This window comes from Amphiprion ocellaris, chromosome 14 (assembly GCF_022539595.1).
Source record: "Amphiprion ocellaris isolate individual 3 ecotype Okinawa chromosome 14, ASM2253959v1, whole genome shotgun sequence".
Lineage (NCBI taxonomy): Eukaryota > Metazoa > Chordata > Actinopteri > Pomacentridae > Amphiprion > Amphiprion ocellaris.
In genome coordinates, this window is record NC_072779.1 from 34,281,340 (window position 1) to 34,299,894 (window position 18,555).

At 37.3% G+C, this 18,555-nt stretch overlaps 1 protein-coding gene across 4 annotated transcripts in view; it reads right to left on the reverse strand.

The window, feature by feature from the left end:
• Positions 1 to 2,579: 2,579 nt before the first annotated feature.
• Positions 2,580 to 18,555, reverse strand: part of nup98 (nucleoporin 98 and 96 precursor) — a 46,603-nt gene continuing 30,627 nt past the window's right edge. For 3 of the 4 annotated variants that reach the window (XM_023269469.3, XM_023269468.3, XM_023269466.3), the window contains exons 29-33: positions 16,667 to 16,807; positions 16,428 to 16,576; positions 14,387 to 14,608; positions 12,617 to 12,858; positions 11,442 to 11,677 (exon numbers count right to left, since the gene is read on the reverse strand). In XM_023269469.3, the coding sequence (XP_023125237.2) occupies positions 11,457 to 11,677; positions 12,617 to 12,858; positions 14,387 to 14,608; positions 16,428 to 16,576; positions 16,667 to 16,807 (975 nt within the window). In that variant the 3' untranslated portion in view covers positions 11,442 to 11,456. Of the gene's footprint in view, positions 4,662 to 5,633; positions 5,746 to 11,441; positions 11,678 to 12,616; positions 12,859 to 14,386; positions 14,609 to 16,427; positions 16,577 to 16,666; positions 16,808 to 18,555 lie in introns of those variants that run through there. The other variant, XM_023269467.3, reaches the window with a different exon arrangement.

Genomic DNA, 18,555 nt, shown 5'->3' on the forward strand with positions numbered 1-18,555 from the left:
CAAAAAAGTACCAATAACCGAGATTTTATTACACAAAAGTATAAAAAAAATGGATTTTAATGTACTAAAGTAGCAGTAGTCTGGCTTTTAAAAAACAAAAAAAAATGTGTTACGTTAATTTTTCGTTTGAAACTTATGGATTTCCACTGCAGTTAAAAACTACAGGCTAGAATCCAGTTCAGCCAACGTCCAGCGTTACGTCTCTACCTCTGAGATCCTGTCTTGGTCGTCATAAGGATTCGCCAAACTTTCTGTACCTTGTTACTTTTTCATTTAATAAAACACTTTCAGACATTTGATATACGCCTTTATATTGAAGAAAATAAATATTTAGCATCATGAAATCATTGTGTTTTTATTGTTTTAAACATGCCGGCAGCAGAAATATAATTTCATATTTGTGTTGTGACAATAGACTGCTAACTGGAATCAGATCTATGGTGGTGGGACACCATGACTGCAATGGAAATAAACATCATTATTACATTCACTGAGTGTTTGTTTGTTGTCACAGAGAAACAATACCATTGAAAAGATTGAGTTCTGCTGGTTATTCTGGTATTTGCCACACTGAGAAGCAGGAGTGAACAAGGGTGAATAAATTAGTACAAGATAAAGTTTGACCCGACTTCATGATGTCACTACTTTGGACTAACAAGCATAATTACAAAGCAATGGTTCCACTTTTTCTTGTGATATATCAACATATACAGTTGAAACCAGAAGTTCACATACATTTTATAAAAAGACACATAACCTTTTGTTCCTCACTGTCTGACATTAAATCAGACTAAACTTTTCCTGTTTTAGGTCAGTTAGGATTACCAAAATTATTTCTATTTGCTAAATTACAGAATGATGAGAGATTTTTTTTCGCGAATTTTTTTATTACTTACTTCAAAGTCAGAAGTTTACATATCTTTCCTTTGTATTTGGTAGCATTGCCTTTAAAGTGTAAGATTGAGGTCAAACGTTTTCCTTCCACCAGCTTCTCACAATAGTCTCCTGGAACTTTGTCCCATTCCTCCTGACAGAACTGGTGTAACTGAGTCAGCCTTTTCAGCTCCGCCCACAAATCTTTTATGGGATTGAGATCAGGGCTTTGTGATGGCCACTCCAAAACATTGATTCTGTCTGTAAACCACTTTGTAACTGATTTGGTGGTATGTTTGGGGTCATTGTCCATTTGGAAGACCCTTTGTGTCCAAGCTTTACCTCCTGGCTGATGTCTTGAGGTGTTGCTTCAATATTTCCACATAATGTTCTTTCCTCATGATGCCATCTATTTTGTGAAGTGCACCCGCTGTACTTGCAGTAAAACACTGCCTCAACATGCTGCCGCCACCTCCATGCTTCAGATGGGATGGTGTACTCAGGCTTGCAAACTTCCCCCTTTTTCCTCCAAATGTAACAACCGTCATTATGGCCAAACAGTTCAAGTTTAGTTTCATCAGATCACAGGATTAGTCTCCAAAAAATTTAAGTCTTTGTCCTTGTGTGCCTTTGCAAACTATAATCTGGCTTTTTTTGTTGCTTTTGGAGTAACGGCTTGTTCCTCGCTGAGCAGCCTTCAGTCCATGTCGGTCCAGGACTCGTTTCCTGTGGATAATGACACTCTATAACCAGCTTCAGCAAGCATCTTCACAATATCTCTTGCTTTTGTTCTGGGGTTGATGCGCACATTTTGCACCAGAACATTTTCATCTCAGACACAGAACCTGTCTCCTTCCTGAGCGGTATGATGCTTGACTTCCCATGGCGTTTATACTGTTGAAAAGATACGAAGATAAGAAACGTGGAACCTTCAGGCATCTGGAAATCGTACCAAGATGAACCAGACCGGTGGAGGTCCACAGCTGTCTTCCTGGTATCTTGGCTGATTTCTTTCGATTTTCCCATGATGCCACCGTGTGTTTGAGGTGTGCCTCCAGTTAACTCAAATGTTGTCAATTAACCTATCAAAAGCTTTCAATGCCATGACATCATCATGTAGGTCTTCCCTAGTAGTTTGAAGGAATAGTAATATTAGTGTATGTAAACTTCTAACTTGGAAGAAAGTAACAAAAATTCTCCCTCATTATGCTGGCATTTAGCACATAGAAACAACTGTCGTAATCTTAACTGACCTAAAACAGGAAAAGTTTATTCTGATTTAATGTCAGACAGTGGGGAAAAAAGGTTCTGCATCTTTCTATACGGTGTATGTAAACTTCTGGTTTCAGCTGTTGCTGAGATATGCTAACATCCACTGAGCTCTAATGGTTAAATGAAGATTTAGTTACCAGATATAGAATTTCAGAGTTTGTCGCTAAAATAACCACTGTACCAACCAGCACTTTCTCCATGTTTTTTCATAACTTGTTATAAGCTGCACCAATCTACAGCTGGATCTAAGCTGATTTTTAGGGTAACTGGCAGAAAAATAATGGACCTTCACTTTTCAAAAGATCCACAAAGTTTCTGTTTCAAAGATAAAAATGTGAAAACTTGCTGGCTGGATTTTTCCATCGGCCAGCAGATGTGGAATGGAAGCCAGACCAAGAGTCAAAGAACATCAAAAATAACACTAAAGACAAAACTTTATTTCTACTTGCCTTTATTAAAAAATATCAACAGAATCCTGACATGCACGCAGCCACACACACACACACACACAACACAAAATCCATCCATGTGAACAACACACACTGTTTCTGACATCATATAGAGAAATGGTGAAAATGGAAAAAAAAAACAACAAAAGCACATTCTTGGCAAGCCGACACTTAATCTACAACAAAATCAATCGATCGATAAGTGAAGGGTTTCATTTCAAAAGACTTTGCATCCAATTTGCTGATAATTAAAGGTAGAGGATAAAAATGACCTGACGTTCCCTGTTTGACTTCCAAAAATATACAATATTTATATAATTACATGCAGTGAAATCTCCAGCTGGCAGCTCGTTTTGGAAGGAAACTCTTCACTTTAGAAAACCTGACGACCAAACTGTTGCTGCTGTTCACTTCTGGTTCACATTCAGACCAAACAAAACACAAGAAATCTACAAAAATAGACCATTTTACACTTTGCATGTTGAGGAACCATCACCACTTCTTCTTTAACATTACAGACCGTCTCTATTCACATATGGACACATGAACAGGAGCTACCGTCGCTAAGCTAACAGATGCTTTTATTTACTTTATTTGAAACCAAATCAGTGGCGGTGATCAAGAACGCAGCGCTTTGTTTAGGGTCAGACGAGTAATTCAGGTACTTTTATTTTGAAGATATGAAGACACTTTTCAAACAGAGGCAGAGAAGAAGGAAAACGCTCCTGTTATCGATGAGAACTTCCAAATAATAAACCTGGAAATGAGAGTAAATCTGGTTGAAATCCAACCTGCAGTTTCATGTTTAAGTTTCAACTCCTTCTCTACCTGTTTCCTGTTAACCTGGAGGCCTCACAGGTTTCTGGAGGTTTTACTTTGGTTTCCGTTCATTTCTGCACAGAATGAAAATCAGCTCAGCTACACGAAGAACATTTACAGTAAATTATGTGGCTTTAAATGTCTTGCTGTTTAGTTTTGTGCTGCTCTAACTATCCTGAAGAAATTAGAGGCAATTTAATATCCAACTGAAACCAATTTAACAAAAAGCAGGACTTTAAGACTGGCACTGATGCTTAGATCTCATTTCTCTGACAGTTTCTGGGCTTCATTTCACAATAATTCCAACAAACATCAGTAAACTGGACACTAAAAAACAGCAGCAAACCAAAAGAAAACAAAGCTGACGTCAATTTTTCCATCCTATTTTGTGAGAATGTGATTCTAGATGTGATGTTTTCAGACTCGTTTTTAAATCGGTGAAGACTTTTAATGAGCTCTGAGGCATTTTCGTGTCAAATTTTTACAAACTTTCTGCTATAAATTTACAGTCTTCATGCATTCAAGGTGATTTTCAGTCAGAGATGGGAGGAAACCAGCAGCTACAAGTTCTACACAGGAGTTTTTCTTTTTAATATAAGTGTTTCTTTTAAATAATATTTGGAGGAATTCAATCTAAGGAAAAGAATAAAAATAGAAGATTTACTTTATGTGTTTAATGGTTGTTTGGATAAAATGAGACATTTCAGGACGTCATCTTTTGTATTAAACTGTAGTCAAAAGAAAACCAATGTTTTCTGCTGGACTCTTCTGTCGGTTCTCTAATGAGAACCACTGATCTCCAGCAGTATTTAACTGTGAGGTGACTCAGCTGATCCCTCACTAGAATGTTAATTTGAAATCCAGTCACTTCCTGTTGACGGCGTCTAAAAGGCTGAAGGAAGACGGCGTCCACAGCTGAACTAAACTTTCTATTTAGAAGCTCTTTTCCTTGAAGTCTCTGCATCAGGGTTTCATGACGTTGGAGCAGCTAAGACCGTCTTCCTGTTTGCCCCGGTGCGACATCACTTCCTGCCCCGGCTCTGCGCCGTCATTGGCTGACGATGAGCTGCCGCAGGTACGACTGCGTGAGGCCTCGCAGCTCCTCCAGGGTGTAGTCCTCCGGCATCGGCAGGCGGCTGATGTGTGGCGCCAGCTGAGCCAGTGGGACGCCGAGCGAGTCGGACGCCACGTCGCCCTGCTGAAGGCTCAGAACCACACGGAGGATGTTGGCCACACGCTTCGCCATTTCTGGAAGGAGGCAGGAGGGCGGGGCTTAGTTAGGTCTGCAGGTTTTACCAGACTGAGCAGAACGTTCTCTCATCACTTTTGGAAACATTGTGGAACAATTTACAGTCATAGAATTTATTTAAACAAAAAAAAACTCAGAACATTGGAGGAATGTTCCACTTTGGTTAATAGATCAACATTTTAATTAAAAAAATCCTCTAAAGCTGTGATCAAATCTGAAAAACAGTCCTGGCTTTATGAGAACGTTCTTCCTTTGTTATCATAGAACAGAACCTCACAGCAACCTCCAAACATCCTCTGAATGTTTAAACATTCTCTTAACTCACGGGAACATTTTTTGAAATGAGAAACATCATGAAAAGATTATTTGAACATTAGATTAAAACTTGTAATTCATGTAGTGAAGTTTCTAAACTTTGCAGCTCGACGACGTCAGATCATCTAAACACAGCAGCAAACTCTAAACTGAATTCATTTTCTTCATAAATTTCAGGTTGTTGATGATGTTTTGTAAAAAGGTAATTCCTTGAATGTGAACATTTTTGCACTAAACCAGAGGAACCATTCGGGCTTGTGGTTATTTGTAGGATTCTCTGCTGTGGTTTTACTGGTCTGGTCCACTGGAGATCAGACTGGACTGGATGTGGTCTTGAACTAGAATGACTTCTACTCCTCTGATCTACAGAGTTACATCACCGACTACCAGCCTGGCATGTTTACTACAGCGTTCCCATGGAAACGCAGATCTTTTTAACTTCATTGTCGTGTAAACCCAACAAGGCAAAGGAAATACTTCAGTGTTTTTGGGTGAAACGTTGTCATGGAAACAGGGCGTTACTCATCACTGGTTTTTGTGTTGTGATCACCAGTTGATGTATTTTTATTAAATCATATGAAGACGTGCAGCTGGTCTGTAAAACAATCAGACTGAAACGGTTTAACGTCGGTCAAACATGGCCGCCGTGCTCGTACCTGATTGGGCGAGTCGGTCTCTGGCGGTGCTGCAGGGCAGAAGCTCGATTCTGCTGCAGAGAGACGTCACGTCGGTGTAGAGACGCTCCAGCTCGTAGCCAGCGGTCTCCATCTGAGGTGGACAAACTCACCGGTTAGTGCTGGAAATCACACCAATTACTAAGAAACACCTGCAGGACATCCACTTTATAGAGACTGATGTGTGGAAATAATATAAAATACTAACACTCTGTCCAGAAATATCCAAGCTGCTCAGTTTCACTGTTCAGGTTAGAGACACTTCTTGGTGTTAATATCCAAGTTATTGACAGTTTTATTAATTAATATCCAAGTTATTGACAGTTTTAATAATTAATATCCAAGTTATTGATAGTTTTATTAATTAATATCCAAGTTATTGAAAGTTTTATTAATTAATATCCAAGTTATTGACAGTTTTATTAATTAATATCCAAGTTATTGACAGTTTTAATAATTAATATCCAAGTTATTGACAGTTTTATTAATTAATATCCAAGTTATTGACAGTTTTATTAATTAATATCCAAGTTATTGACAGTTTTATTAATTAATATCCAAGTTATTGACAGTTTTAATAATTAATATCCAAGTTATTGACAGTTTTAATAATTAATATCCAAGTTATTGACAGTTTTATTAATTAATATCCAAGTTATTGACAGTTTTATTAATTAATATCCAAGTTATTGACAGTTTTATTAATTAATATCCAAGTTATTGACAGTTTTATTAATTAATATCCAAGTTATTGACAGTTTTATTAATTAATATCCAAGTTATTGACAGTTTTATTAATTAATATCCAAGTTATTGACAGTTTTATTAATTAATATCCAAGTTATTGACAGTTTTATTAATTAATATCCAAGTTATTGACAGTTTTATTAATTAATATCCAAGTTATTGACAGTTTTATTAATTAATATCCAAGTTATTGACAGTTTTTTAAATTAATATCCAAGTTATTGATAGTTTTATTAATTAATATCCAAGTTATTGAGAGTTTTATTAATTAATATCCAAGTTAGATAGAGAGTTTTATTAATTAATATCCAAGTTATTGACAGTTTTATTAATTAATATCCAAGTTATTGATAGTTTTATTAATTAATATCCAAGTTATTGAGAGTTTTATTAATTAATATCCAAGTTAGATAGTTTTATACATCAACATCCAGGTTATAGACACTTCTGTGTTATCCAAATTACTGACATTTTTGTTCATTATTATGCATGTTATTGACAGTTATGGGTGTTATTATCCATGGTAGTGACATTATCAGTGTTATTTTCCAAGTTACTGACAGTAGTCTGTATCAATATCTCTGTTACTAATACTTCTGTGTGGTAATATCCAGGTTATGGAAACTTTACTGCAACAGTAATCGAGTGTTTGATAGTTTAGTACAGTAATATCAACGATATTGACACCTTTGAGCATTAATAGCCATGTTAACGTATTTGTGTATTAATATGAAGGTTGCTGATAGTTTGTGTGTTTATATCCAGGTTACTGATAGTTTTGTGTGTTTATATCCAGGTTGCTGATAGTTTGTGTGTTTATATCCAGGTTACTGATAGTTTGTGTGTTTATATCCAGGTTACTGATAGTTTTGTGTGTTTATATCCAGGTTACTGATAGTTTGTGTGTTTATATCCAGGTTACTGATAGTTTTGTGTGTTTATATCCAGGTTGCTGATAGTTTGTGTGTTTATATCCAGGTTACTGATAGTTTGTGTGTTTATATCCAGGTTGCTGATAGTTTGTGTGTTGATATCCAGGTTACTGATAGTTTGTGTGTTGATATCCAGGTTACTGATAGTTTGTGTGTTTATATCCAGGTTGCTGATAGTTTGTGTGTTTATATCCAGGTTGCTGATAGTTTGTGTGTTGATATCCAGGTTCTCGATAGTTTCAGAATAATATTCTACATACAAATCATCCAACTATCTCCAGCATCAAGAAGAACAAAGCGTGGTGTAACAGGTGATGTGCTTCATGTTTTTAAGGATGTGTAGCAGCTCTTAGAGGAGCTCTGAGGTCTCAGTGGGTCTGTGTTTACCTGCTGGATGTCCTGCAGAGTCTTGATGACCCTGATGTAGTCCAGGTAAACCCTCCCTGCAGTGTCCCAGTCCTGGATGGTGGCGCTGTGTTCAGGGACCGCCAGACCCTCCAGGAACTCCAGCAGGTAGTCGTGGTTGTCGTTGATGATGCAGTCTGCGGGAAAAATCAGAAGCTTTTATCATGATGTGATTATCTGGACGATGTAGGTGAGACCAAACTATCATTCACCTGACCTTCATGACACTTCTGTGTGTCCACAACCAGGTTATTCATAATTCTGTGAGTTAACATTAAGGCTTTTAATGCCTCTGTGCGTCAATATCTTAGGTTTTTGATGCTTTACTGTGTTAATATCCAGTTTACTGATACTTCTGTGACTTAATATTAAGATTATTATGAGGTTAATATCCAGATTATTGATACTTTTGTGAATTAATATGAAAGTTATGAATATTTTTATGTTTGAATCTTTGGGTTTCTAATACTTTGTGCGTTAATATCCAGATTACTGACACTTTTGTGCGTCAATAACCAGATTATTGATACTTTTGTGCGTCAATATCCAGATTATTGATACTTTTGTGCGTTAATATCCAGATTATTGACACTTTTGTGCGTTAATATCCAGATTATTGATACTTTTGTGAATTAATATCCAGATTATTGACACTTTTGTGCGTTGATATCCAGATTATTGACACTTTTGTGCATTAATATCCAGATTGACACTTTTGTGCGTTAATATCCAGATTGATACTTTTGTGCGTTAATATCCAGATTATTGACACTTTTGTGCGTTAATATCCAGATTATTGACACTTTTGTGCGTTAATATCCAGATTGATACTTTTGTGCGTTAATATCCAGATTGATACTTTTGTGCGTTAATATCCAGATTATTGACACTTTTGTGCGTTAATATCCAGATTGATACTTTCGTGCGTTAATATCCAGATTGATACTTTTGTGCGTTAATATCCAGATTATTGATACTTTTGTGCGATAATATCCAGATTGATACTTTTGTGCGTTAATATCCAGATTGATACTTTTGTGCGTTAATATCCAGATTGATACTTTTGTGCGTTAATATCCAGATTGATACTTTTGTGCGATAATATCCAGATTGATACTTTTGTGCGTTAATATCCAGATTGATACTTTTGTGCGTTAATATCCAGATTGATACTTTTGTGCGATAATATCCAGATTGATACTTTTGTGCGTTAATATCCAGATTGATACTTTTGTGCGATAATATCCAGATTGATACTTTTGTGCGTTAATATCCAGATTGATACTTTTGTGCGTTAATATCCAGATTGATACTTTTGTGCGATAATATCCAGATTGATACTTTTGTGCGTTAATATCCAGATTGATACTTTTGTGCGTTAATATCCAGTCTCGTAACCAACATTAATCTGTGTTTCCCAGTAACGGTGACTAAAACGGGCTCTACCTGAGGCCAGGTGCTGGATGAGCAGTCGATGGCACTGGTTCCAGTATCCGGCCCGGTACAGGTGCAGCGCCTGCTGGTGCCGGTCGGCGTCGCGTCTGGCCCGGGTGGCCTTGGCCTCGTGGATCCAGCGCTCTGGGACCAGCAGCCTCTCGGTAAGGAAGCGCTCCCTGCGGACCGACTCGTCCGTCTCCTGCAGGGGGCAGTGGAGGGTCAGCATCTCCCTCACGGCTCGCTCCCGCTGGCTGAACACGACCAGAACAAGCAGAACGTCAGACAGACCAGAAGAGCTCTCACTGCTGCCCCCTACTGCCACAAACCGTCACTACAACTCCACATTCTGACTAAACAAACAGAAAAACCTTTTACTGCTTGACATGCAATTATTAATTAATATCCAAGTTATTGACAGTTTTATTAATTAATATCCAAGTTATTGACAGTTTTATTAATTAATATCCAAGTTATTGACAGTTTTATTAATTAATATCCAAGTTATTGACAGTTTTATTAATTAATATCCAAGTTATTGACAGTTTTATTAATTAATATCCAAGTTATTGATAGTTTTATTAACTAATATCCAAGTTATTGAGAGTTTTATTAATTAATATCCAAGTTAGAGAGAGTTTTATTAATTAATATCCAAGTTATTGACAGTTTTATTAATTAATATCCAAGTTATTGATAGTTTTATTAATTAATATCCAAGTTATTGAGAGTTTTATTAATTAATATCCAAGTTATTGACAGTTTTATTAATTAATATCCAAGTTATTGACAGTTTTATTAATTAATATCCAAGTTATTGACAGTTTTATTAATTAATATCCAAGTTATTGACAGTTTTATTAATTAATATCCAAGTTATTGACAGTTTTATTAATTAATATCCAAGTTATTGACAGTTTTTTAAATTAATATCCAAGTTATTGATAGTTTTATTAATTAATATCCAAGTTATTGAGAGTTTTATTAATTAATATCCAAGTTAGATAGAGAGTTTTATTAATTAATATCCAAGTTATTGACAGTTTTATTAATTAATATCCAAGTTATTGATAGTTTTATTAATTAATATCCAAGTTATTGAGAGTTTTATTAATTAATATCCAAGTTATTGACAGTTTTATTAATTAATATCCAAGTTATTGACAGTTTTATTAATTAATATCCAAGTTATTGACAGTTTTATTAATTAATATCCAAGTTATTGACAGTTTTTTAAATTAATATCCAAGTTATTGATAGTTTTATTAATTAATATCCAAGTTATTGAGAGTTTTATTAATTAATATCCAAGTTAGATAGAGAGTTTTATTAATTAATATCCAAGTTATTGACAGTTTTATTAATTAATATCCAAGTTATTGATAGTTTTATTAATTAATATCCAAGTTATTGAGAGTTTTATTAATTAATATCCAAGTTAGATAGTTTTATACATCAACATCCAGGTTATAGACACTTCTGTGTTATTATCCAAATTACTGACATTTTTGTTCATTATTATGCATGTTATTGACAGTTATGGGTGTTATTATCCATGGTAGTGACATTATCAGTGTTATTTTCCAAGTTACTGACAGTAGTCTGTATCAATATCTCTGTTACTAATACTTCTGTGTGGTAATATCCAGGTTATGGAAACTTTACTGCAACAGTAATCGAGTGTTTGATAGTTTAGTACAGTAATATCAACGATATTGACACCTTTGAGCATTAATAGCCATGTTAACGTATTTGTGTATTAATATGAAGGTTGCTGATAGTTTTGTGTGTTTATATCCAGGTTGCTGATAGTTTGTGTGTTGATATCCAGGTTACTGATAGTTTGTGTGTTGATATCCAGGTTACTGATAGTTTGTGTGTTGATATCCAGGTTACTGATAGTTTGTGTGTTGATATCCAGGTTACTGATAGTTTGTGTGTTGATATCCAGGTTACTGATAGTTTGTGTGTTTATATCCAGGTTGCTGATAGTTTGTGTGTTGATATCCAGGTTACTGATAGTTTTGTGTGTTTATATCCAGGTTGCTGATAGTTTGTGTGTTGATATCCAGGTTACTGATAGTTTGTGTGTTTATATCCAGGTTGCTGATAGTTTGTGTGTTGATATCCAGGTTACTGATAGTTTGTGTGTTTATATCCAGGTTGCTGATAGTTTGTGTGTTGATATCCAGGTTCTCGATAGTTTCAGAATAATATTCTACATACAAATCATCCAACTATCTCCAGCATCAAGAAGAACAAAGCGTGGTGTAACAGGTGATGTGCTTCATGTTTTTAAGGATGTGTAGCAGCTCTTAGAGGAGCTCTGAGGTCTCAGTGGGTCTGTGTTTACCTGCTGGATGTCCTGCAGAGTCTTGATGACCCTGATGTAGTCCAGGTAAACCCTCCCTGCAGTGTCCCAGTCCTGGATGGTGGCGCTGTGTTCAGGGACCGCCAGACCCTCCAGGAACTCCAGCAGGTAGTCGTGGTTGTCGTTGATGATGCAGTCTGCGGGAAAAATCAGAAGCTTTTATCATGATGTGATTATCTGGACGATGTAGGTGAGACCAAACTATCATTCACCTGACCTTCATGACACTTCTGTGTGTCCACAACCAGGTTATTCATAATTCTGTGAGTTAACATTAAGGCTTTTAATGCCTCTGTGCGTCAATATCTTAGGTTTTTGATGCTTTACTGTGTTAATATCCAGTTTACTGATACTTCTGTGACTTAATATTAAGATTATTATGAGGTTAATATCCAGATTATTGATACTTTTGTGAATTAATATGAAAGTTATGAATATTTTTATGTTTGAATCTTTGGGTTTCTAATACTTTGTGCGTTAATATCCAGATTACTGACACTTTTGTGCGTCAATAACCAGATTATTGATACTTTTGTGCGTTAATATCCAGATTATTGACACTTTTGTGAATTAATATCCAGATTATTGACACTTTTGTGCGTTAATATCCAGATTGATACTTTTGTGCGTTAATATCCAGATTGATACTTTTGTGCGTTAATATCCAGATTATTGACACTTTTGTGCGTTAATATCCAGATTGATACTTTTGTGCGTTAATATCCAGATTATTGACACTTTTGTGCGTTAATATCCAGATTGATACTTTTGTGCGATAATATCCAGATTATTGACACTTTTGTGCGTTAATATCCAGATTATTGACACTTTTGTGCGTTAATATCCAGATTGATACTTTTGTGCGTTAATATCCAGATTGATACTTTTGTGCGTTAATATCCAGATTATTGACACTTTTGTGCGTTAATATCCAGATTGATACTTTTGTGCGATAATATCCAGATTGATACTTTTGTGCGATAATATCCAGATTGATACTTTTGTGCGTTAATATCCAGTCTCGTAACCAACATTAATCTGTGTTTCCCAGTAACGGTGACTAAAACGGGCTCTACCTGAGGCCAGGTGCTGGATGAGCAGTCGATGGCACTGGTTCCAGTATCCGGCCCGGTACAGGTGCAGCGCCTGCTGGTGCCGGTCGGCGTCGCGTCTGGCCCGGGTGGCCTTGGCCTCGTGGATCCAGCGCTCTGGGACCAGCAGCCTCTCGGTCAGGAAGCGCTCCCTGCGGACCGACTCGTCCGTCTCCTGCAGGGGGCAGTGGAGGGTCAGCATCTCCCTCACGGCTCGCTCCCGCTGGCTGAACACGACCAGAACAAGCAGAACGTCAGACAGACCAGAAGAGCTCTCACTGCTGCCCCCTACTGCCACAAACCGTCACTACAACTCCACATTCTGACTAAACAAACAGAAAAACCTTTTACTGCTTGACATGCAACTACATAGATTATACATGTCGTATCGATGTATGCAGACTGCACATGTTAAGGGTTCTTAGGATTATCAACACTGTAAAAAGATATCCTGTGGAAAAAAGATGGGAGCAACAGTGCCACAAAAACTGGATAAAAACTGTTGAAATACTTTCTCTCTAAAGACAGTTTAATATAACAGGAATCGACAGTTTGTAAGTACAATTTTTTTTTTTAAAATCTTAGATTGAATGTTCTACTTACTATCATGAAATCAGTGTCATTTTTCTCACGCTATTTTCATATATAAATTCAACATTAATAGAAAAAAACAAGTCTGATGCACACTGAATCCAAAATAGTGTAAAAATTCCAGAGAAGACATTAACTGCAGATTGTAAATTAGTAAAACTACAAATTTTAAGTAATTTCTAGACCATGACAAGTTGTTTTCATCATTAAGTCAAATACTAGATTGTTCAATGTTCTTTTGTCATTTTTGTCTTATTTTTGTCATTTTGTGTTTTGCTCTATGCGTTGTTTTGTGTATCGTTTTTTGTAGTTTTGTTTCTCACTTCTGTCATTTTTTGTCTCGTTTTTGTCGTTTGTCCACTTTTTTGGCAGTTTGTAACTTTTTTGTCTAATTTTTTGGTGTCATTTGTCTCATTTTGTCTCTCGTTTTTGTTGTTTGTGTTTCCTTTATGTCTCATTTGTATTTTTTGTCTTGTCATTGTGTCTTGTTTTTGTAATATTTTGTCTTGTTTTAGGTGTCTTTTTGTCTGAATTTTGTCATTTGGCTCATGTTTTGTCCTTTTGTTTCTCGTTTTTGTCATTTGTCCATTTTTTTGGCGCTTTGTAACTTTTGTCTAATTTTTTGTCTCTTTAATTTTGTTGCATGTCGTTTGTCTCATTTTTTGACATTTTGGGTCTCATTGTTGTAATATTTTATAACTGTACTTGTGTTTTTTTTGTCTGACTTTTGTTGTTTTGATCCTCCAGTAAATCCTCTGTGGTTCAGTTCCAGGCGACTAAATGTTGTGTTTCTTTGTAGACACTGTGATCTGGAAGTTGTAATGAGGAAATGATAAACTGAGGTCGAATGTTACTGAAACTGAACTTAATTTTCTTCATAAATTTCAGGTTGTTCATGATGTTTAGTAAAAAGATAATTCCTTAAATGTGAACATTTTTGCATTAACACAAAGGAACCATTAAGAGTTGTGGTCATTTATAGGTTATTGTGCTGTGATTTTACTGGTCCGGGCTACTGGAGATATAATTGTGTTGTATGTAGACCCTGAACTAGAATGAGTTTGACACTCCTGCTCTAAGGTGCAGCTGATTGGATGAAAGAAAAGCATCATCCAGCAGCAGGACGAGCCGAGCTGAGCCGACCCGTCCTCCCTCTGGACCTACCTGTGGTCGGGGATGTGCAGCAGGATGAAGACGGCCATGTGCCAGAGGCCGGCGCTCTCCAGCTGGGCGGCGTAGCTGGCGTGGAGGAGTCCCTGCCGCGAGGAGCTCAGGTGGCCGTAGTGCAGCGCCTGCAGGACGCCCCACAGGTGCCAGCTGAGGCGGTAATCCAGACGCTCCCAGGTGACGGTGAGAGGATCCAACAGCTGCTGCAGGCTGTAGTGTCTGCAGGACGACACAGGAGACATTCAGCATCAGTCCAGGAAAACTCAACGTTATCGCAATGTTATGTCAGCTGACGACTGCGAATCTGCCAGAAAGCTACATTTTGAGAAACGTAGGAACTGATAAGAATATCATAACCTCTTAGTGATCCATCAGTTTTAGCTGTAATAGAGCAAAATAATAAATTACTGCAGTAAATGTTTCCTCCTCCATAACAAATACACATCAGGGTTTTAACTGTTTAACATGACCAATCATTTTTGTGCGTTAATATCCAGATTATTGATACTTTTGTACATTAACATTCAGATTATTGATACTTTTGTACATTAACATCCAGATTATTGATACTTTTACATGTTAATATCCAGATTATTGATACTTTTATGCGTTAATATCCAGATTAATACTTTTATGTGTTAATATCCAGATTATTAATACTTTTATGTGTTAATATCCAGATTATTGACATTTTTGTGCTTTAATATCCAGATTATTGATATTTTTACGTGTTAATTTCCAGATTATTGATATTTTTACGTGTTAATATCCAGATTATTGATATTTTTACATATTAATATCCAGATTATTGATATTTTTACGTGTTAATATCCAGATTATTGATACTTTCGTGTGTTAATATCAAGATCACTGACTTTTTGTGCGTTAATGTCCAGGTTATTGATATTTTTGTGCATTAATATCCAGACTACAGTAAATGTGTCCTCCTCCATAACAAATACACATCAGGGTTTTAACTGTTTAACATGACCAACACATTCATTCCTAATACTCACATGCATCTCCAGATTAAAAACGCATGCAAATTCAAACGCGTATCGTCTATTACTGTATTTAACTAATAACTTTGGTTCACTGTAATTTTGCACTAAAATTCACTTTAAACATCCTTTTTCTTGTTTTAGACACATTTGTAATTATAGATTAGCAGTCTAACAGTAATTTTTATTCCATTATCTGCTGTCCTTTTTAAATGAATGAGTGTCTTTTAGTTCGTGTCATTTTTTAAAAGCAAAGAAAGTCAAATTCCTTGTCAATGTTCATGTACTTGGCCAGTAGAGCCGAGTCTGATTTAAAGCCGCCAAAACATCCATCCATCCATTATCTATACACTGCTTAATCCTCACTAGGGTCATGGGGGGGCTGGAGTCTATCCCAGCTGACTCAGGTGAAGGCAGGGGACACCCTAGACAGGTCACCAGTCTGTCACAGGGCTACATACAGAGACAAACAATCACTCTCACATTCACACCTACGGGCAATTTAGAATGATCAATTAACCTCAGCATATTTTTGGACTGTGGGAGGAAGCCGGAGTACCCGGAGAAAACCCACGCATGCACAGGGAGAACATGCAAACTCCATGCAGAAAGATCCCGGGAAAGCCGGGACGCGAACCAGGGATCTTCTTGCTGCAAGGTGAAAGTGCTAACCACTACACCACTGTGCAGCCCGCCGCCAAAACATAATCACAAAAATGTTTCAAGACGTAAACAAACCCTGAATGGTCGATGTTGTTCCTGAGAGTATTTTGAATGAATGTTGAAACTGATCAGCGTTGAGGTTTATTTATTTGCAGCTTTCATCCTCCGGCAGGTTTGAAATGTGTTTTAGAGCATCCAGAAACTGTAAAAATTGAAATAATCTTAGTATAATATTCGGATACCACCACAACGACCGAATATTTGGGTCCAGCCAGAGTTCACATGTTCAATAATGCAGATGTTTTTGTCCTCTAGACTCTGATATGAACATCTACTACTTTCTCTGCAGCAGCAGTGAGCGATGTCTGGTTTACCTGTCGCTGTAGAGTTTGAGCAGGTGGAAGCAGGTGTCGTACAGCGGCCGTTTAGCCTCCTCCTCCTCCTCCTCCTCCAAATCTGGCTGATCTGCCTCCAAGTAGGGCGGCAGAGGGGCGCAGGCGTATTTCCCGCTATCACAGGAGCCCTACGGGGAGGAACTATTAACTATTAACTGTTAAAAAAATAAAGCAGATGAAGGAAAGCCCGCTAAGTACTCAGGACTACAGCGGCTCACCTGAAAGGCGGCTTCGTATTTGGCGAGGGCGTCGGCCACAGAAGCGGTCGGAGGCAGCATGAACCAGAGGTGGACGGCCAGGCAGCGCTTCCAGTCCAACTCGGAGCAAACGTTCACCACAGACTCAGACGACTGCCACACCTGCAACCAGGAAACACATTTAAACTCACCGGATGGTGCTGATGTAAACTATGAAACTCTTAATGTTAAAAGTTTAGCAGCAGAGAGGCGAATCGTGTCACTTTTACCATGACCCTGATTCTGTCATCCACACAAACCCAAGAGGGTCCATGTGCAGCCCAAAACATGGGATCAAATGACAAAAAAACACAACAAAAAATTAATAAACAGCTTCAAAATATATCATTAACAGAGCTGGAATTCAAGCATTCTCTGCAGGACTTTGGAATAACGGAGCCAAAACACAGTGGGAAGTTTTAAATTCTCCAGAAGTCTCGTGCCCCAAAAAAGACAAAAAAATTCCGACAGTCCAATTTATAAGAAGCTGCAACATCCTGTAAACGTTCAGTGTTTTTTCCTTTCCAGTGTTCACTTTCAGATATAAGGCAACCATCTGTACAACTAAACGCAGATTAACCATCCAGACTAGAATTTGGGACTGCACTAAATGTCATCTCTACAAGCCAGACAATTGAGAACGTCTCAGAAAGCCAAGTGGTTCCGAAAACAAATGTCCACCTTTCAACTTCATCACTAACAGCTGTAGTTAAAGTATTCTCTGCAGGTATTTCATTTATATGTGCTTCCCATCATTGGAGCCCAAACAGCGGGAAGTTCTAGGTTCTCCAGAAGTCCGTGGCTGCTATCCCTAACCACACCTCATCCTCCCTGAGCCCGGTTCTGCCAGAGGATCTGCTGTCTTTCTCGCTGCCCACTGAAACTCTTATTAGGATTTTATTACAGAAACAAGTCTTGCTTTCTTGCTTTTCTTTTTGTGTGAAACAAATTGGTGGAGAGAACCCTTTTGCCTGATAATGACATTAGATGTGTTGTATATGCTAATTGTCTTAGCATGCTGGATAGCGTGTACCAATGGGCACTGACATTCATTTTCAGATGTGGTCCCCTTACAACTGTCTACTCTATTCTACAGTTAACTGAACATCTTTAAGTACCGACGTCTCAGTCACTGGTGTTTATTTACAGAACCATTCTGGGTATTGTTCCTTGCTATTTATCTTGTCTTTTAACAAGGAAACATGGAAGTAACAATCTCCAATCTATAGATATTCTGCAATTTGTTGTCCCCAAATCTGAACTGGAAAAGAAAGCCTGTAAGTTTTCTGTACCTCATGCTTGGAATAAACTACAATCTCAACTTCAACGTTCCACTGAATGAGTTTAAAGTTCTGGTGGAATCATTACGGTCTACCAGGTCTGTATGCAGGTTTTAATGTTGTTAATTTAATCTGTTGTTTACGTTTTTTAATGTGACAACGCTGATGCCGTCATGGCCAGATCTCTGGTCTCAATGGGACTAACCGGGTTAAATAAATGCTAAATAAAAAAATAAATAAATTTTAAAAACTCCCAGCAAATCCTGTGCAAAGGAACCTGGTTTTGTTGGGTTTAAGATAAGATAAGATAAAGATAAGATAAAGTTCTTTCTTTTCTTTCCTACTTCACCTGACTTTGTGAAGTTCCTTGAGAAAACAGATGCCATGAATTGACCGTGTGCAAATGAAATCGATTCAGTCTGCAGACTGTGCTCGAAAAATCCCCCAAAAAACCAAAGAGGTGTGCTAGAGGTAATTCAACTATCTGCACAAATCCATGAGTGTCCACGGACCATCTGTGGCAGCCCAAAATGTGCGACTGCCTGCATTACGAGTCCGGTAATTGCCAGGAAAACAAATTTCTGTTCTGAG